Source organism: Meles meles, chromosome 11 (genome assembly GCF_922984935.1).
Source record: "Meles meles chromosome 11, mMelMel3.1 paternal haplotype, whole genome shotgun sequence".
Classification (NCBI taxonomy): Eukaryota; Metazoa; Chordata; class Mammalia; order Carnivora; family Mustelidae; genus Meles; species Meles meles.
In genome coordinates, this window is record NC_060076.1 from 49,456,856 (window position 1) to 49,478,455 (window position 21,600).

General features: G+C 39.4%; 1 protein-coding gene across 2 annotated transcripts in view; it reads left to right on the forward strand.

Moving 5' to 3' along the window:
• Positions 1-276: 276 nt before the first annotated feature.
• MLLT3 (MLLT3 super elongation complex subunit) overlaps positions 277-21,600 on the forward strand; it is a 281,692-nt gene continuing 260,368 nt past the window's right edge. The window contains exons 1-2 of one of the 2 annotated variants that reach the window (XM_046023443.1): positions 277-549; positions 1,975-2,155. In XM_046023443.1, coding sequence (XP_045879399.1) covers positions 538-549; positions 1,975-2,155 — 193 coding nt within the window. In that variant the 5' untranslated portion in view covers positions 277-537. Of the gene's footprint in view, positions 550-867; positions 1,010-1,974; positions 2,156-21,600 lie in introns of those variants that run through there. The other variant, XM_046023444.1, reaches the window with a different exon arrangement.

Below are 21,600 nucleotides of genomic sequence, written 5' to 3' on the forward strand. Positions count from 1 at the left end.
TGGGATGGCTCCCCAGCTGGCCGCTCTCCCCACTCTAGCGCCCCTTCTCCGCCCTCTGCTCCACCCCCCCCCCCCCACTCCCCAGTAGGAACCTGTTACTTTAAGCAGGGCGTTCCAGTGTGGCGGTGCGGGCCGCCAGGGTTTCGGGAGGTGGCCGGTGATTGGCTCCTTCGAGCTCCCCCTGGCTCGCTCGCTAGGCCTCCCCGCGCGCTCCGCCCCGCCCGCGCGCCCTCCCTCCGCCCCGTAAGGCTCGGAGCCCCGGTGTCAGGCGCCACGGCGCATGCTCCGGAATCTCATCCTCTGGCCCTGGAGCTGCTGCTGCTGCTGCTGCTGCTTTTGCTTTTGGGGCTGAGTTTAATAAGCGAGCGAGCGAGCGAGCAAGCGAACGCGGGGGGAAAAAGGCAGAGAATGTCCGCCATCTACCCTCCGCTCCCGGGCGCGCTCTCATTCATAGCAGCCTCTTCATGAATTACAGCTGAGGGGGGCGGGGGAGGGGGGTACCACACAACACCCCAGCCAACCTCCGGGCCCCCAGGCATGGCTAGCTCGGTAAGTACATGCAAAAATAATAATAAAAGATCCCCCCTCCCCGCCTTTCCTCCCTCGCCCTGCGCCGCCGCCGCCGCCGCAGCCCAGACAGCGCCAGCGCTCCGCGGTTCCAATTAGAGAAAGGTTGGTACGGCTTGCAGGGAGCTGCTGCCTCTCCCTCAGCCTCCGCTCCCCTCCCTCCCTCCACCCCCCCCCCGGCGCGCGCGCGCACACACACACACACACACACACACACACACACACACTCGCCCCTCCACCCCCCCCCCCCCCGCGCCTCCCTCTCTCCTCGCCTCTCTTTGCAATCGCAAGAAGCGCACTCTCGCTCACACGCGCGCACTCACACACTCACACGGTGGAAGGAGGCGAATAATAACTCAGCCATATTTCAGCCGCCGCCGCCGCCGGGAGCCGCGGGCACAGTCCGGGGACGCGGCGAGCAGCCTCGGCGGCCGCTACGATGGTGCGTTCTCCGCGGCGCGCGTGTGTGAGCCGGAGTGTGCGGGCTGACAGCGGCGGGGCCGCACGCAACTTTGCCCCCGCGCTGGGCTGTGCGCAGTCGAGCCTCGGCGGCTTTCCGCCCGCCGCCCTGCCTTTCTGAATTTTATTTTTGGGGGGAGGTGGGAGCTACTTTGGGGCCACTTTGGCTCTTGGAAGTGTGTTTCGGGGGGGCTCTGTGAGGCTGGCCTCGCCGATCGCGTGGGGTTTTTCGCCGGGGGGTGCGGGGTGCCTTAAGTTATGGATGCCTCGGCGTGTTTTGCTGCGGGCGTGTGTGTGTGTGTGTGTGTGTGTGTGTGTGTGTGACGACGTCTCATTTTTGTTGTGCACGAAACCAGTGCTAAGAGCACGGGAGTTTGTACCCATCAGCAGAGGCTGCCTGTAGTTTCCATTCCGCCTGGCACAGCGCTCCACACGCACGCACACACACACGTACACAAAGACTTCCTCGGCGTGTGCCTGTCGCCGCGGTACTTTCAGGGAGGGGGCTCACCAGAATCCCCCTACCTTGGGGCCCCGGCTACCTCCCTTCCCACACCGGGAAACCGCCCTGGCATCGCCTCCTAATTGTCTTCTAATTTGTTTCCGATGCATTTGTTGTCGTGCTTGTAGTGGCTGAGCGTGCTTTCCCTCTTCCACCCCCACCCCCGACCCCCGGACCCCCTTCCCGACTGGGGACAACATTCCGTTACAATCCCTGCGGGTGTGGATGCGGGGCCCCGGGCGCAGGGAGCCGGGCGGGCCGAGTGGGGTGTATTTGGGGGTGTGGGGTGTGCGCGCCCACGCGCGTGAAGCGTGGATGCAGAGGGCACCAACGTTTCCTTTTATGTGCGTTTCAAGAAGGAGGAAAAAAAATGTCAGGCGCAATGTTCAGTGTCGAACGGTCGCCTTCCTGTTGTTCACGGCTGTCTCTCCTCCCCCTGCCCGCAGTGTGCCGTGCAGGTGAAGCTGGAGCTGGGGCACCGCGCCCAGGTGAGGAAAAAACCCACCGTGGAGGGCTTCACCCACGACTGGATGGTGTTCGTGCGCGGTCCGGAGCACAGTAACATACAGCACTTTGTGGAGAAAGTCGTCTTCCACTTGCACGAAAGCTTTCCTAGGCCAAAAAGAGGTAGGGCTCGAATACAAAAGGAGCTTGATAAAAAATGTCTTTGCTCGCAGAGGAAACAATCGCTTGGCCCGGGCGGTCCCCCTGCCCCTCTCCCCGCCCCCCGCGTCGCGCTCGCCGGCGTCGCCTCGGGACCAGGGTGCGCGGCGCCGCGCTGGCCAGGTCTGGGCTCCCGCCCGCGCGCGCGCCACTTCGGCTACGGGAAAGTCACCGCCGAGAAAGGACCGTCAGGTGTCGAGTGTTTATTCATCCCAAGCCAGCCCTCACCGGTCCTCTGGGGTTAGCCGCGGGTTCTGTGGGGAAGGTGCAATTAGTTGTTGGGTTTGGAAGTGTCGGGGGCGGGGGGAGCTGGAGGGAATAAACAGCTTGCGCCTTTTTTTTTTTTTTTTTCCCCTGGAGAAATTGAGATTTACCTGAGTTATTAGCAGGGAATGCATGGGATGTAGTTATTGTTCCGTCTCGAGAAGTCGCCTCTCTTTAGGGTCTTCTCGGTCTTCCTCCCTGTGTATTCGGCACTGGGTGCTGGTTGTCAGATTGTCCTTTCAGTGGGTTAGCCACCCCTACCTGGCGCCGTCAGCATTTTCAGTGTAGTCGGGGTGGGGGGGCTTACTCGTCCCTAGCCCCCCCCCCCCGCCCCAGCACTTGATTGCCCCTTTGATTTTTGAGCAGCGTTCCGAAGTCTCTTACCCATGGGATCTACGGGGAAAGAGGGTCCCTGCAAAGGTTGAAGCTAAGTTTCAGAGGAACGATGTGGTCCTGCCTTCTGTTTCAGTCCTTCCCCACCTTGGTTTTTAGCCTGGATCTCTAGTTTGCATAATCCAGCTCAGCCCCTCCGCTCCCAAACATTTCCCATAAAGCGCAGGAAGGTTTTGAAAAAAAGAAACGGGGTGTTATTTTGGAGGAAAATTAAAGAGGGTTTAAGAAATCTGATTTCTGTTCCCTTCAGCCTCCGGAAAGCTAGTGTCTGGTTGTTTTAGTTGGATTAGTGGAGGTAACAGTACAAATACAATAAGGTGCTTTGTTTGTGAGCAGGTTTATTTATCTAACTCTACACAATGGTTAGTAGTTATCTTCCATTTGATCCGTAATCTTTATTGGCATCTAGAACTCCTGCAGTTTCTTAGAGTAACATCATAATAAATCCATTCTGCTTAGAGCTACTGGAAATTATTGAGCATTGAGGAGCTGAATAAAGAAAAGCGTAATGCTGTGTGCCTCCGAGGTGGCAGAGGTTTGTACTGATGCTTATTTTTGTTTCCAGAGCTCATGTGATGGGTTGTAGGATTGTATATTTTGCCTTTAGTGATTTGTTTTAGAGCTCCTCATGAAAACTTTAACAGTTGAATTTGATGGCCTTGCTGGATGGTTAATAAATGAATCCAGCCTCTAATAGAGGGGTAGCAATATTCGTGGCCTCTAGGAAATCGCATTTTGATTTTGTTAGCATTTTAGGTCAGAATATAGCCAGAGAGCTTTTACTTCGTATTTCCTCACTATTGTAATTAGGATGAGTATTATCAAGTTTTCTGTCACTGTGTGAGGTTGGGTGTGATGCTTGCTTCTCCCTCTCCCTTTTCCATGTATCTATAGAGCCACTGCAGAGGAGTTTAAACAAAAGAAACCGCCTTCTAAGATCCTTGGTATCCACTGTTAGGACCACTTGGCTGCTACTCACTTCTAAATGAAATACATTGAACAACAAAAAAAAGCAGTATTTGTTGTATTAGGAAAATGAAGACAGTTGGCAGAAGATGTAGCTCTTGAGATAAGTTTGTTTAGGCTCCTTAACAATCAAGCAATTGGCATTATGAAATGAAAGATGACCAATCTCCCCAGATTTCAGCACTGTTTCTGTGCTTCAATGTGTTTGTGGCGATGTTCCCCTGCTTGTCCTCTACTTAATGATTTTCTGTCCAGCCCAAGGGAACGGGAGGGTGCTGGCCTACACAGCCCACACCTGGGAGTTGTTGCTAGGCGTGGTAAGCTGCTTGATAACACTGATGTCTTAGCCGTCTCTAGTGGGAGATGCCTGCTTGCTGAATGGGCTTTTCGATTTTTAATTTTCAGTTGTGGAGTTTCTTTATGTAGTCTATAAGCCATTGTTTTAAAATGTTTATTTTTGGATTTTTATTTGTATGTGTGCTTCCCATGATGTGACAAGTCCTGGGAAAAATGCCAGCTTACATAGCCCAGGAGAGACCTTGTCATACTGTAATTACACATGATTCAGATTGCAAGAGAAGGTTTCTCTGTTCATTGGGAATAGTTAGTTGTAAATTTCAAGTAACACCAAACATGCCACTTAATCCTGGGACTTACTTTGGGCTTATAACATCTTTGAAAGTGGTAAGAATAAATACAGAATAAGGATGCCAAGCATTGTAGCGTCTACTTCCGTACCTTTTAAGGTGTTATATTTGCCATTTTATGGATCTGTAAGTGAGAAATTGGAAATGGGGAGAAACTGCAAGAGGGCTTTGTGAAAAATCTGAGTTACAAGATATTTAAAAGAAATGCACATATGCCAAGCTGTAAGTGGCTGTTGATAATGACAGGTTAAATCACTTTCATGTATACAGTAACTGATAAACAGAAGTGGACCTTCGCACTGAGGATGAACTGCTCAGCCAGGAAGATGGATGAGTCCTTAGTTTTACGAATCTTTGTACGAATTTTTTTTCAAAAAGCAAATTGATTTTCAGGTTGATTTCCTTTATTTCACAGTGATATTATGAGAACTTATAGAGGAAGAAATTACAGTATTTTCAACTTTTTGCCTAATGAGAATTATATGTACCATTTCAGAATTGAGCTAATTGGACTTGAATTAATGAAGGTTTACTCTGTCCCGAAGATGGGTTGGAGACTTTCAACTTAAAATTACTAGTAGAGTCCTAGAAGAGAGATTTTGATGAAATAGTGAAGTCTGGAATATCCATTAGCTGGTACAGAATAGGCAGGTCAGAGTATAATGCATTTTAAAACTAGCTACTTGCAAAAAAAAGACCGTATCTTATTTATTAGTACCAAAGATTAATAATAGTCTGATATGACTGAAATGAATGGTCACATTCAAAACATTTCATTTAAAATATTAATGTTTTCATCTTCAGTATGATGTGAATTGGAGTGAACTTTCTTTCCAATTATAGCCATTCTTAACTCTTGCAGTCTGTTCCATTGACATTTATGATATGAAATCTGTTGTTTATTATTTTATGTCAGCTAATTTGGCCACTCGTATGATTTGATAGCTTTTTATTTCTAGCCCTAGTCCTTTGAGTGGGCAGATAAAGCATAATAAATCCACACTTAGAACTTTCCTTTGATTTAAATGGTTGAGCCCAGCATTACTGTGTAGTTCTGATTTGTTTTAAGGAACCTTCTGAAATAATTTGGGTAACTTTTTATCAGGGTTCCTAAAATTTGAGACCAACTAGTTGCAGATCTTGCACACACCTGATGTGTTTTCTCTTCTGAGGTGTTTAAAAGGAAAAAGTAAAGGAAAAGGAAAAAGTAAAGATGGATAACCATTCTGATACATTCAGTGAGTGTTAGAAGATTTGTGTCGAGTTCTGTATGGAATTCAGATGACCACTGAGAGCCGTTGTACTACTTGGCATTTTGAAGCAACATACAGCATAATTTTCCAAGGCACTTAAAAGCTGAATTATTGAAGGAAATCTCCTGTGCTTTTAGTGAGAATGTAAGTTGGGCACGGACATTTTGGAGGGCAGTTGGCAACATCTATTAAGATTTTAAATGTTCACACCCTTTGACCCAGCAGTTTTACTTCCAGGGATTTTCCAGCAGATCCAGCTTCACAGCTACACAAAGTCACAGCATATTGCTTGTGACTTTTTTAAATGGCAGAAATTTGGAAGCAAGCCATATCGGGGACCCCCAGCTGGGTACAGTTAAATGATGGGTGGTCTGTTAAAAGGGGGTAAATCTATTCGTTGATGCAGGATGATCGGCAAGAGATACTAAGTGAAATAAGGCACTAAGTTACTAAGTGAAATAAGTTGCTAAACCAGTGTGATCCCGTTTAAAAAATAAGCTTATACAAATAAAAAGTGCATGTGTGTATGTGTATAAATAAATGAATTTTGGATGAATGGGAACCCAGCTCCTACCAGTAGTTTTTTCTAATGCGTGCTCATGGTATTGGCAGTGATAGGAGGTGTTTTTGTAGTGTTTGATTTTTTTTAAGTTAATTCTGTGTATTTAAAACATTCCAGTGAGCATTCATTACATTTTAAGACTAAAAGACAAAGAGTAAAGATGCAACATAGAACTATCTTGGTTAGATATTGTTGCTCAGTGGTAAGAAGTTAGGGTTAGGAATTACAGACTTATATTCAAATCCTGGCTTAAGAGACTCCTAGTGTGATCTTTTTTATTTCCCCGCCTTAAGATTTTATTTATTATTTGAGAGAAAGAATGAGAAAGAGAGCAGAAGCAGGAGGAGGGTGAGGGAGGAGCAGACTTCCCACTGATCAGGGAGCCCCAACGTGGGACTCCATCCCAGAACCCTGAGGTCATGACCTGAGCTGAAGGCAGACACTTAACCAGCTGAGCCACCCAGGTGCCTCCCCAGCTCCTTCTGCAAGTCATTTCTCTCTCTGTTTTCTCACTTGGGTTCTCATCTATGTTCCTGGAATGATGAAAGAATAGAACCATTACCTCATAAATTGAGGATTAAATATGAATCAGCTGTTCTCAAATTTATTTGTCTTAAGACTGCTTTACACTCTTAAAAATAGACTCCAAAAAACTTTTCCTATGTTAGTTATATCTACCAATATATACCATATTAGAAATGAAACCTGAGACATTTAAAAAGTTATTTATTAATTTGTTTAAAGATAACAATAACCAATCCATTAAAGGTAGCATGCAAAAAGTATCTTAATGAAACATGAGTATTTTCAAGAAAGAAGAGTGAGAAGTGTGGTATTATTTTTTGTGTGTACAGATCTTTTTGATGTTTTGGAATAATTGGATCAGCTTACGTGCTTCCGCATTCAGTCTGTTGCATTATCACACATCAGGTAGCCTCTGGAAACCTCCACAGTACTCTCATGAGAGAAGGAGTGAAGGAGGCAAATAATGTCTTAGAGTTGTTGAAAAAATAGGTAATCCCTGGAAAAGGTTTTGGGGATCCTGGGGTCCCTGAAAACACTCAGAGAACCTCTGGTATAAAATATTCAACACAGAACCTGGCACAGATCAACCGTCTTATTAATATGTGGAAGCTGAGTTTTTAAAGCCATTATTATCATTGCTAATAAAAACATTTAATGGGAAGAGGAAAGATAAGTCTTCCAAGGTATTTGACATGGTTAAATTCCATTATAACAATTATCTAACAATTTTTTTTCAGAAAAGGAAAATCCAGACTTGGGTTTTGGTGGATATATTTTATAATTAATATCCTTGTCCAGTTTATGGCATATTATTTGTATAAGCAGAAGCCTTTTACATCTGTTATTTTAAGTGACCGTCTGTAGCACTCCCTCTGTGAGGTAGTCAGGGCAGGGGTATCAATTGGTTTCATAATTTTACCTTAAAGATTCTTTGTTCTTTCTCTTGGTTTTTTTTAAGTTTCCTTCCAGTGGTCTTCCATGGGCCAGCCTTAGCCCTTTAGTTGTTTTTCTGGTCAACTATTACAGATAACCCCCTGCTACTTAACACAGCTTTTATAGTTCTGAGATGCAGAAATTTTTTTCTTTTTCTCTTCTTCTTCTTCTTTTTTTTTTTTTTTTAAACTTAGTGACTTAAATCTTCAGAAGGTAACTTGGAAAGCTTAGATAGGTGGGAGGGGAGGAGATGTGAAACACAATTGTCTCAATTACATGATTAAGCAAGGACTTAGTGTATTACTGAAATTTAGTCTCTAATATTTATTGGAGAGATTTTCAAATAATTTGGATCCCTGATCTCAGGGGTTCTCACTGTCCGGTTGGAAGTAATACAGAATTCTTTAATTTTTTCCCTTGGCTTTTATACTTGCTTGATTCTATGTTTCATTCCTCAAACAAGAAGCTACCATGTAGAAAGAGAAATTCTCTTGTCTCAGTGATACATATTAATATTCTTTTGAAACATTTTGCTTTGTGTGTGTGGCTAGAGTCTCTGTAGTTCATTCTCTTCCCTGTAACGTACACTTTCATGCTTTAATCTTTTATTCTTTTGTATTTTGTGGTTCTTCGCATTCTTTATAGTGCTTTATTCATTTCTGAGAATATAATTTGTCTGGAAAAAGAGTCCATTGGTATTACAGGTATCTCATTAGTATTTTTAAACTTACAGATATAGAACTTTGACAGTGTATAATCCAGCTTTTATGAGAAACCATGTATTTTTTACATGCAGTTGAAAGCGATGTTATTTTATTAATTTATAGGTGTGTGTTCATTGTGAAAAATCAAACTATAGAAATATGAAGAAAAGGGTTACCTGAGAATTCTTTAGAGAAAACCATAATATTTTAGTAGATATCTGTATCTGTACATACAAATACACACACACGTTAACTATAAATGACCTGAATTCATTCAACAGGTAATTTTTTGAGGTCCTGTGTGGCTAGAACACTTCTAGGAGCTGGGGCTATAGCATAAATGAACATTTCTACCCTCCTGGTATATGGTGAAATAGCATCTTTTTAGAGCTGGATTTTATGGTATTACATCAAATATACATTTATTACAACTTCACATGGACATTTAGATTGCTCTTAGTTTTAATTTGTTATGATTAATGCTATGATGAACATTTGAGGCATTCGTTTTTATGGTTTTTCTTGTAATTTCCTTGTGTTAAACTTACCAGAAGGGAGGTAGTTGAGACAAGGTGTATAGATTTTAAATTTTGATAGACGCATTACCAAACTTTCCTCCAAAAAGATTGGTTTATGTTCCCCCAGGGGTCCGATGAATTCCCTTTTCCCTATGTGGTTGCCAATACTGGGAATTAACAGTTTGTTGTTGTTGTTGTTGTTTTTTTTGTTGTTGTTGTTTTGGTAACTCTTCATCGATTTGCTGGATGAAGCAGAACTTCATTTTTATTTGCATTTATTTGATTAACAGTGCTGCATGTCTTTACGTGTCTATATATTTACTATTTGTCGTTTATGATATGCCTATTTTGTGCCATTGTTCTATTTCTCAAAAACAAAACAAAACAAAAAAAACCCCATGAAAATACAAAGGAAAGAATGATATAACAAATATTCACATCCCTACTACCAAGGCTGGATAAATGTTTACATTTTATCGTATTCAAATTTTGTTTTGATTTTAGAGAATTAGATATTACAGCTAAGCAGCTAAAGTTTTTATTTATTATTTTTTATTTTATTATTTTTTTAATATTTTATTTATTTGACAGAGAAATCACAAGTAGGCAGAGAGGCAGGCAGAGAGAGAGGAGGAAGCAGGCTCCCCGCGGAGCAGAGAGCCAGATGCGGGGCTCGATCCCAGGACCCTGAGATCATGACCTGAGTCTATCATGACCTGAGCCAAAGGCAGAGGCTTTAACCCACTGAGCCACCCAGGCGCCCCAGCTGAAGTTTTTAGATGCTTCCCCATCCTTTCTTTCAATTCTTCAGACTTTCTTCCATTCTGTTTATGTACATTTGCACATTTATACTGCTGCAAGTAATAGTATATTATATTATAACATCTCCATAAAGAGTATCATACTGCATGAGTCCTTTTTTAAAATTGAGATGTAATTTGCATACTGTAAAATTCACCCCTTTAAAGTGTAGCGTTCAGTGGCTTTTAGTATATTCACACGGTTGTGGGACAATTGCCACCCTTTAATTCCAGAACATTTTCATGAGTGAATAATTTTGTAGCTTGCAGTTCACCACACCCCCCATGTATTTGAAACTTTTCACACACACTTCATCTGTAGAGAGCCAATTCATTTCCTTTAATTTCTTCTGTTCACTATTTCATGGTAGGAAGAGGTTTATGCTTACTTTTCTGTTCCCCTATTAAAGAATATATAGGTCATTGTCTGCTCTGTGCGGTGAGCACCTTTGAATGTGTTACCTTGTACAGATGAACAAGATTTTGGATATAGGCCTGGAATTTGAGTTGTGTGTGCATTTTCGTTTGTATTAGACATTGTCAGATTGCTCTACAAAGTAGTCGTGATGGTTTATACTCTGTCAGGGAATAAGGACCATTTTCTGTACAGCTTGGCCAACGTTGGATATTTTCAGATTTCTTATTTTTATGCTTAGCTGAAATATGGTATCTTTTGTTTTCGTCTGCATTTCTCTGGTTTCTAGTGGGGTTAAGCATTTTCTGTATGTTTACTGACCATTTGGATTTCCTCTTTATTGACTTTTAAAAATGTCCTCTGTCTTTTTTAAAACAGAAACTTGGGATTTTTGTCTTTTTCTTATCTGTAGGATGTTAATCCTTTGTTGTTTGCATTGAAAATATCTTGCCTCATTTTTGTTTCTTTTTCTTGTAGCCTAATGTATGGTATCTCTTTGTCATACACAAGTTTTTAATTTTGCCAAATTGATCTATTTTGTTTTGTTTTCCTGTGTGGTTTTGGGGTTTTGTTTAAGAATATAATTTGTGGACTTGGTAATATGCTTAACCAACAGACTTTATACATGCAGGATACAGGGAAAGGACTGCTGAGAAGTATGAGAAACAGGAGGTTCCTGCCTTCAACGTGCTTGTGTCTTGTAGAGCTGGAAAGGACATTTGAGATTCTGCATCCTTGTTTATCCTGTCTTTTTATTTTGAATTGGAGGACTAGAAATGTGAAATGATCTTGTATGTAGACACAATGAGTCACAGGTGTGCTGGTGCAAAAAGAGAGCTGGTAATAAATGGTGGTAAATGTTTACTTTTAAAATGTTGAATAATTGTTCACTTATATTAGCAGACAAATGTTCAGCAATACCTGCTTTTGTAGACATGATCTAGGATTTAATTAAGTGGTGGTTACTATGGTAGATACTGTTTAAGAGGGAAAAGTTCTACAGCTACTTTCAGGCAAAATCAAATTTACTGGGTGGATTAATTTAAGGTTCTCCTTTGAGATTAAATCATTAGGAAAATTTGATACTGAATGGTAGGTATCCCCTGATATTTTGCCTTCCCACCGTGGTGGGATTGCAATTCCATAAATGATCCAGAACATAGTTTTTTAAGAAATAATGTTGTGTGATGTATCCTTTTAAGTGTGTAAGTTTGCAGTGATTAAGGCCTGAAGAAGGCTATTATCATTGAATTTCTAAACAAATAAGGCTAGTATTTGGGTGTGATTTAGTTGGTATGTAGTAGTTAACAATTAACTTTTTGGATAAAATCAGTGCATCATCTTTTTTTTTTTTTTTTAAGAAAATTATGGCTTATCTTGAACTTAATTGTGAGGTCCATTTATTTAAAATAATGTTCAGGGGCACCTGGATGGCTCAGTGGGTTAAAGCCTCTGCCTTCAGCTCAGGTCATGATCCCAGGGTTCTGGGATCGAGCCCCGCATCGGGCTCTCTGCTTCACGGGGAGCCTGCTTCCTCCTCTCTCTCTGCCTGCCTCTCTGCCTAGTTGTGATTTCTCTCTGTCAAATAAATAAAATATTAAAAAAAAAAATAATGTTCATAAGTGATGATAAAGATGATCAGTTGAATTTAATTAGAGTTATTATCCTTGTCAAGAAGATTGATATTCTCTGAGCCAAATAAATTTTAAAATATTTAATTTTGCCAAAAGTAAATTTTTTTCTTTGTTTTCAGCAGAAATTATTAGTTATTTTCCCATCAATACCAGGCCAAATCCTGTGTGTATGTATTGGTTTTAAAAAGCAAAATATACATTAACAATTTCCTAAAATATTAATAACAACAGTGGCCTACACAGTAGGGAGAGTTGCTTGCCTCTTAATGTATCTGGATATAAATTTAGTCTGCATGATGCCTTTAATCTTTGAAGATACGTTTTATGCCCTTACATCTACTCCCTCCCCCAGAGTGGTGTTGGGAGAGATTACTATCAGATTATTCTATGTACCTATTTATTTTGATACAGATTTGTAACATTTTGGATGTTTAAAAATAAGGTTCATTGGCCTTTGTATTATACCCATACCTTTTACCCCAAATACTTCATTAACATGAGTTGTGGCATAATGAAAGCTTTCTTTGTATTGAAGAAGTCTTTTTTTATTTTACAAAATTTTTCTCTCGTTTAATTTCTTTCCCTGTTCTGTTTTACAAGCAGTTGTTTTGTAGTGACTACGTGAAAAACACAGTTTAGGCTGTTGGGATTTGGTTGCTTTTAGTGGGATAGTTTATTCAAAATGTTGATGTAGCTCCAGATTACTTTATCAAAGATGCTTGTTGTAGGACTTTTCCTACCTGTACGGAGAAATAGTAAGGAGCAGTGGGAAGCTTCTTCCTCATCATATAAACACTGAGCAGGAGCACGTGTTCTATGCTCCACCAGTCCTGCACTGGCCTCTCCTTGTATGTCTGTCTGTTGTTTCTCCTAACCGGTTAGTTACTTATCCGATGAGATGGGACCTGTATTATCACTGCGGATAGTACTCATACCTTCCATCAGTGTAGTCTGGATGCTGGAAGTTTCTGGCAGCAGTATAACATAAAGGCAGATAGGTATTGCTAGTCAGTAAGAGTTTTAGAATCCCGACTTCAGCCTCCACTCCCCGAAGTGGTAAATTATCGCTCCATGTTCAGAAACTGATTTCTTCTGTACCTCTAATAACTGACTTTGTGTAAACAGAACCACCACCTGAATTTATCAGGAAGCATTGTGTCAGCTGAGAATCACATTTTCTAGAAGGAGTTTTAGCCTATGTTATAGGCAAAAATGAATGTTTCTCCTTTTCTGTCTTTTCTTCCTTCATCTTTTTTTCACCTACTTTGGTGCTTTTTAAAAAGCTAGCCACAAATTTGAGAGACTTGGCCAGGTTTATCAGTTTTTTTTTTTTTTTTAACTACTTAATCCATGAAATACAACTAGCCTTTCAGCTGTAAAAATAGGAGTCAGATGGGGGCGCCTGGGTGGCTCAGTGGGTTGGGCCTCTGCCTTTGGCTCAGGTCCTGGTCTTGGGGTCCTGGGATCGAGCCCTGTTTCAGGGCTCTCTGCTCCGTGGGAGGCCTGCTTTCCCCTCTCTCTCTACCTGCCTCTCTGCCTACTTGTGATCTCTCTGTCAAGTAAATAAATAAAATCTTAAAAAAAAAAAAAAAAGGAGTCAGATGTATTCCAGAAACTTGTAGAGCAGGATTTAGCAATGCAGTAGAAAAGGCCCTGTCCTGGGAGGCAGAAGGGATATGTTTGGACTGAATAAGCTCTGTGGGATTTTCGAGCTCTGAAATATTATTTTTCCTTAGTTTTTTTTTTTTTTTTTCTTTTAAGGGTAAGTTCTGAGCATATCCTTCCTTGGTCTGGTGTTTTCCTAATGAAGTAACTATCATTTATTAGACCAGCTATGTATGGTTATCATGTTGTGGATAGTCATGTGTTACTGTATTTAATTTCTTATGTATTTAATTTCTTATGTTCATAATGTAGTTTGGAGAATGATTTTTTTTTTGAAAATAGAAAATGTTGATATGAACTTCAGTATATTGGAATTTTACCTTTTTTAATGGTGAGTGAACAGTGAACTGTGTGAAAAGACTCATCTACCATAACAGGGAAGTAGGGTAATTAACCATATAGGTGATTATGTTTTTGTTATGAAAAGTTACTTTCTCATAATCTCAGTGCCATTTATGCCAGCCATCAACACTACTTGTAGGGTGGAACATTCCAAGAACTCAGGATACCCTATGTTTATTTGAAACTTCTGCTTCAAATATGGCTCTTGACCAGGTCATTAGACCATTGAATTTTTCATGAAAATTAACTGAATTTTTTTTTTCTGTTTCATATAATGTAGGCCAGACCTTGAAATTTTGTCCTTGTGTTTTTCTGAAGCATCATGTTTCAAATAACTACTTGTGTTTCTCTTATCAACAGAATAGTTGGGGACTTCGACTTATCAAGTAAATAGGTTAAAAAAGTATGGTATATCAAATATTTGATCATTCATACTTTCAGGGTTTTTCTATTTAATAATTCAGATGCTTAATTGAAGTTGTTTTGAAAAGCAGTTACTCTTCCACTTTTTCTTGTGACTTGCTGCTAATCTAAAAAAAAAAAAATTCTAGTTATCATTCCAACTGGTTAAAGGGAATTGGAAATGATGCTAGAGCCAAGGATTTAATTACACAAATATACAAAAATACAGAAATGCAGACAATTTAAAGAGAGCAGCAAATAAATGAGAATTATGTTTAAAGGCTACTTAGTAGCTTGAAGTTAGTGTTACTTGAGTTAGTAGCTTTCTGTGGAGGCTTTTTTTTAATGGTTTATTTTTATCATTGATTTTTAGTACTTGATTCAGGCCATTATCTTTGTGTGAGAATGGCCAGAAGTGTTCATTACTCACATTTTGAGAATTGTGTGAGAGATAAAAATATATCAGTGAAAAGATGGAAAGAACATGCTTAGCAAAATGTTAATAGAAGTTATCTCTAGGAGATGGGATATCAGGAATTTAAAAAAATATATTAAATTGGCTTTATTCCAAAATTCAGCACCCCCATCCAGCAAATAGAAAGATTTCAGGAAATGCTTATAACATTTACTGGATTTTTTGAGCTTTCTTGAATAAGGCATAATTAAGTATGTGAAGGTAAAACTAGATACTTAAATGTACATATGGACATGTTTACAATAAGCTTTTAATTTTTTTTAAGTTTAATCTCATTTAGAATATAATAATGTCTTTGCTAAGGAACACTTTCATATTTTGTTATTTGGAATTTTAGTCACCTTATCATTTTGAGTGTTTCGTTTAATAGCACTATAATATATGCACAGATGTTTCAAAAGTTGATTGTAAACTTTAAAGAAAAACATATAAATCATATTCTTACCTTCCTTAACAAAGTTGCTGTGTTGAAGTTGTAAAATGAATCAGATTAACCTGATTTATGAGTATGTGATTCATAGAAGATGTTCTTTGTAGCAGAAAGACAAGGGAGTTTAGTATTTCAGTACAGTGTACATTTTTGGAGTACTTAAGAATGTTTTGAAAAGTTTTGATCTTTTTTCCTGTCAAGTTTGATAAGTTTTTTAATTAGTGTGTTTATCTTGATGTGTGTAGTATTGGATAATTTTCCAGAGCCTAAATCTGACTTTAAAAATTGACACCAAATGAAAAGGCATCAATCATGCTTAGATGTAATAGTGGCAGGAATAGATGGGATCTGTAGTTGCAAATAAAGACCCATTTCCATCTTGTGTCTTTGTATATAATTTGGAAGTTAAATGTTAAATTATGAGAAATACAAAGTACCCAGACAACTACCAAAAGCAAGATAAAAATAATGTTTGGGGGAGGGAAAGAAGAGATGGTTCTTTTTGAATGGATGCATACGTGTGTAAACACAAACAATATTTTAGGATTGAAACAGTTCAAGTAATATTTTGTATATAACTCAAAAATAACCAGAAGTTTTAAAAATGAAAATTAAAATGTCATTTGTGTTTTATATACAGTACGGATAGATTAATATGGACATTCCTTAAACACAAGTAAAAGAAATGATTTCTAAAAAAAAAAAAAAAAAAAAGATTTCTGCAAAGATGGAGTTAATTTTAGTTGTTTTAAAGGTCTCTTTGCAACCCAAAATTCATCCAGTTAAGTCCATGATATTATGATGTGGGATATTAATATCTACCTCTGTAACATTAAAAAGAATAACCACTGAAAGTAGTATGTGCAAACGCATATCAAAACTGTACGTCAAGTAAGATTAAGTCTGTTTTCCCTTTGGTTTTAGCTGCTTTTATAAAATTCATAAATTACAGAGTAACTCTACCTCAGGATGTGAAATACAAAAATTGATGTTTGTGATCAGACCATTTCTTTATTAGCTGTTTGAATAAAATTGCCACTTTAAGTTCCATTTGCTAGCATTTGGAGTAACATTTTCCATGGGCTTCATTTAGTTCTGCTGATAAATTTTTATTTAACTATTTCTATCCCTTTGGAGAGAATTCTAAGTGGGATTCGTAATAACCTGGATTCTTTTTTTCAGGGTTAAGATGTGTATGAAAATGAGGGAAATAGACTCTTTGGCCCCAAGATTACAGTTCCCCATATTTGCTTACTATTTTTATTATTAATTTATGTAGATGGCTTAACTGCAAATATAGAAAATCAGTCATTGTTTTAAAACTTATTCTAACTGAATTCTTAGGGGATCATGCTTAAAGCCTTGAGAGTTTGAGTAATATGAAGACTTGGTTTGAGTATTGCAGATTGTTAGAAATTCCAAATTTGGTACTAAATTAAATATACTCCTAGAATTTTATTATAGTACAGACAAAGCTATAGTAGACCAAGATAATATATAAATGGCCCTTATTTGGAGCATATAGAGTGGGAGCATATTTTGCAGTGAAAGGGGAACTAAAGGACAAGGTGTTCTCTACTTGTAGACTTGTAAAGGCCTCAGAGTTTTCTTTATGTTATTGTAGAAAGACATTATTTTTGCTTTGGCGTGCTTAAAACTAAAGGGCAAATGATCCAAAAGAATAATCTTGAAATTCAATAGCAAGAAAACTACTTGACATTGTGGGCTAGAGGCCAGCAAACGTGTTGCTTTCATTGAATGCGTGGGAAATGGGGCAGGCCTGGAATTTAAAGAGACAGGGTGCAGTACGCTAGAAAAGAAAAGCCCCCCTGTATGATTTGCCTACTGGGAGAAAAAAAAATAGACTTACAGTTTCCTCTAAAGGATCTTTATTGGATCAACTATTTAAGACACTGAGTGAATTTTTCCTAACTCTGCCTCCCATCTCCCTTAGCCATCTTCTCTTGTCTGAAATTGGTGCCGGGTAAATTTGTTTATAACAGAGGAGAAGCAGCTTTTCAAATAAAAGTACTTTGTAGTCTGTTCAAATGGAGTATAATGTAATTCTCCCTGAAATTGAGCACTTATTACTTTGTTTATGTAGCTGTTTAAAAAGGGGGGAGGGTGCGATGAGGAGTGTTGGGGGGGGGACGACTAGAACCTTTGCTTTAGAAATTTCTCTCTTTTTCTGTCTGAGTTTCCTCCCCCATCCACTCATGAATCCCCCTTGGCCCCCTCCCCCACCTCCCACAGTCCCTCAATAAAATAGTATTTAAAAGACTTGAATAACCAGTCCTATGTACCAGCTTCTTGCTCGAGGCAATAATGTTGTACTATTTTCAATGGGTGGTCTTGAATCTCCATGGGAGATTTCACAGGCAGTGGGTTCCATGACCCACTAAGTGTATTATTTTGAACATAACCAGTTAAATGCCTGAGCCATAGAGAATATACAGAGATAATTTTACATGATTGAAGTCCCATAGTTAATTACTTACAAATCAGTTTATTTCGTTTTGTTTGAAAAATTTATGGTTTAAATCCCTAAAAGTGACACATATTATTAACCCAGGATTTGAGGTTTCCTTTTTAAAACAAGGAAGCCATTCATACATGTCAATTCAGGAGCACCCATTTGTGTGTATATTTTTAATTCATATGTTTCTTTTTTATTTGTTTTAAATTTTTTTCCTTTTAGGAAACCAGCACCTCGTAGTCATTTCCAAATGTTAAGTTGTTGAAGTCCTGTTTCTCCTATGGGAGATGCTGTAAGAGGATAGGACTTAGAGTAAAAAAATAGATCACACAGGTTGGTAATCAGTATCTTTTGCCTGTGGCATATAGCCGAAATGTATACCAGCCTGAAATGCACTAAAATTGCTCTGGGTCAAACCTCCATGGAAGCAAGCAGGATTGGAATTAAAAATTAAATACTGGATTGAGATTGCCCTGTAGGGAAGAAAAATGTTTCTTTAGGTGAATTTACTTAAATAAAACAATGTATTTACTTCTATGTTGTAAATGTTGAAATGGGAACTGCTGCTGTCCTGCCCATTCCTGCTTAACTTGGTTGAAAGTAATTTTGGGAGTTTCTTCCCAGTGTAAACCTGTGGTTATTCACCAGAGTGATAACCTGACTTTGTCGGGTCACTGATTTGATGACTTTTCCCCCCTTATTTACATTCTTGAGAAAATTAATTTCTGAAGAATGTTGGATTTCTATTTCGAGTACAAAATACCTAAGTCCTGAAATACCTGTTTTCCATCGGCTAAGTCGACAAGCGTTTAGGAGCAGGTATCCTAGATGTGTTGGTAAATCCAGATGTTCTATGATGAGAGATCATTTTTGTTTATTGTAAACAATGTAAGTAATTTTAGGTGGAAAATTACAGGCTTGGAAGAGCTGAGTTTGTTTCTTGTATAAAAATTATTGTAAACTGGGGCGCCTGGGTGGCTCAGTGATTTAAAGCCTCTGCCTTCAGCTCAGGTCATGATCCCAAGATCCTGGGATCGAGCCCTGAGTCAGGCTCTCTGCTCAGCAGGGAGCCTGCTTTCCCCTCTCTTCTCTGCCTCCCTCTCTGCCTACTTGTGATCTCTGTCAAATAAAATCTTAAAAAAAAATTATTGTATACTTGTTTGAGGTCCTAGGTGAAATGATGTGACTTCTGTTTTCTTCACTGCGAAATTCACATCATTTTAATGTCTCATCAGTTTACGGCACTAAATGTTTGCCTTTTCTTTTTTAGTTCAGGACTAGTCCTTGAGCAGCTAAAAAGTTTTCCAGTAGTTTTTATAAGTGGGTTTAAAGCAGTGATAGCCATCCGAAGTTTAACTTGTGTAGCCAGCATTTAAGAGTTATTAAGATTGTCTCCACACAAAAAAGAAACTGCTCTTAGGGTCCGTCCGTACAGTACATGTGAATAAAAGTTAAAGGTTGGTTCAAAATTAGCTTGTCAAGTAAACTTTCTGACTGAGGAATAATTTTGTTTTCATTATCCGTTCCCTTGGCTGAAAATGAAATAGAAACGATCTGGTTACTAAAGACGGGCGCTGTATTGGATCACTTCCTTGAGCTTTTGCTATGATCGTTGAAGGCAAAGTTAGACAGCTGCTGTAGATTTTGCCAGTGGCCTCACAAAAGAAGTTGTTTAACCCTGTTAGTTTCAGACCCTGTCATTTCTACTTTGCAGATATCCTTGCTGTGTTCGGTATGAACCATGTCCTCTCTGTGTTAGATATGTCTCTGGGATCGCGATTTGAGCTTGTGATTTATAGAAAGGTGATAGAGCAGAAAATGAGTAATTTTAGGACTCCATTACAATACAGTTTCATGTCTTAGGGTATGACAGATCTCAACAGTTTTGCATATATTGTGGCAGATTTAAAAACTTAGACTTTTCTGTTAGACTTGGCTTTTTGTACCTGAAGATTGTTAAGGAATTGGGAAAATTGTGAAAAGTGGTGAAAATGGAGTTTGACTTAAAATCCATGACAGTTGTGTATTTAACTGTCCTTTTTGGGACTTGAAGTCCAGAGGAAGTACTAAGTCATTGACTTTAAAATCTCATTTTGGGTAAGTGTCGAATTAGAACAATGCCACCTATTCTTGAAATTGATGTCATAGTGTTAAAAATCCCAACGATACTGGATTCTTTTTGCATAATGTGTTTGCATCATTGCCATAAGTTTGAAGGGCAGGGAAATACTTCATTGTTAAGGCTGAAGAAGGCAAGATTTTGAAACCTGCTGCTTGTGATTAAATCAGTGTGTTTGCCCTGAGGCTTCAGCCATTCAGTCTGAATTCGTAGTCTAAAATTTTGGATTCCTTCTCTGTTTGAAAATAATACTTCTTAAAAATTTTAAGACTCCCTTTGCCTACTCACATGAGAACTACTGAGGCAAGTGGTCACGGTTAAGATTTTCAAGCAATCAAGATGGAAGATACATTTCAGTATTTTAAAGAGAAAGTTCATAGCCATTTTACATAAAATTTTACTGGGCTTTTCGTTAATCTAAAATAACTGGCCTATAAGTACTTTATCAGTGAAAACTGCTCAGCATGTAAAACGAGGGGTAGAAGGAGCACAAAGGCTTCCTGCAAATTAAGGGCACAATGAGCACTAACGGACTTGCCAGCCATCTCCAGCTGTGAGATTATTATCGTTTTTGCAAACCCTTTTCCCTCAAAACTAAATCAAGAATGGTAGAGTCCTGATAAAAAGAAGTGTAGAAAAGCCTAACTAATCCTTAGATGAGTTACTTCAAACGTGCCAAAATAGAATAAAATCAGTTAATAGCATGGATTAAAGGTTACTTTTAATGCATTTTTATCACTCACGTTGAGAATTTTGTTGTATGTTAATGCATTTAGCCTTGGTTTAGAACAACAACAAACAACAACAAACAACCGGAGAGAAAATACAGTTACATTTGAGAGATTCCATAATCCAGTTATTAGAAGGAAATTTAGTACTAATGTTAGGTGCCAGAATTGAGCTAAGAGATAAAAGCTGTGTACTTGAGATCAGAGCCGTAAACAGGTGGCTCCAATTTAGAGTGGTAAATTTTCGGGTTATAATGAGAGGGTTCATCTGCGTACTTCGAGGGTTGATATATTGTATAGATTTTAAAAAACAAGATTGCTGTGTCCTTGCATAAATATGTACAAGTTGTTCCCTGGAGAAGATCCCACAAGAGTGCTAAAAATCAGGTCTGGATCAATGCTTTAGAATTTCTTGATTCTTACAGGTGGTAGAGAGAAGAGGAGGGGGAGGTAAGAGGCAGGTTTTTGAGTGCAAAGGTAGTTTTCTCCTTGTATGCACATGTCTGGGATCTTTCATATCCTGAGGAGACTGTGTCCTCTGTACTGCTAGTTCCGAATCACAAGCTTGCCAACTACTTATTTTGTGAAATACTTTTTTCTTAACTGGCCTATTATGATAGGGCTGCCAAAAGTACTGGGTTGAGGAAAAACTGATTTGGCATGCCGTTGGTAAGAAGAATTTTAAAAAGTAACATGTCTTTCTCTTTTTAGGTGCAGGGACGTAGCTCTTGGGGTGTGTATGTATGAACCTTAATAAAACTTTACTTTAAGAACCTGGGCCCTGGAAGATTTTATGGTCATGTCACATTTGCCAATCCCCTAAGATGCCAGACTGTAAGTTTCTCCAAAGGGAATTAGCATGTATTTTCTCATAGTGGATGTATTGCTTTTGCTCTGGATTCATTGCAGATAGCCTGATGGGTACCCTCAGCGCCTGTGTGTGATGTGTATGTCCGGTCCTCTTGTGCGCGTGCCATCCCACAGAGAGTGATTTTTTTCATAAGCCATGTGAGCACTGAAGTCTATTAGTTTACTCAAAACATGCAGTGCCCCACACATAAATTTTCTCTGTTGGATATGCTGACCAGATTTAACCTTATACAAAGCTGCTGCTAGCTTGAATGAGTTTTGCAACATTGCATAAATACTGTACTGTAT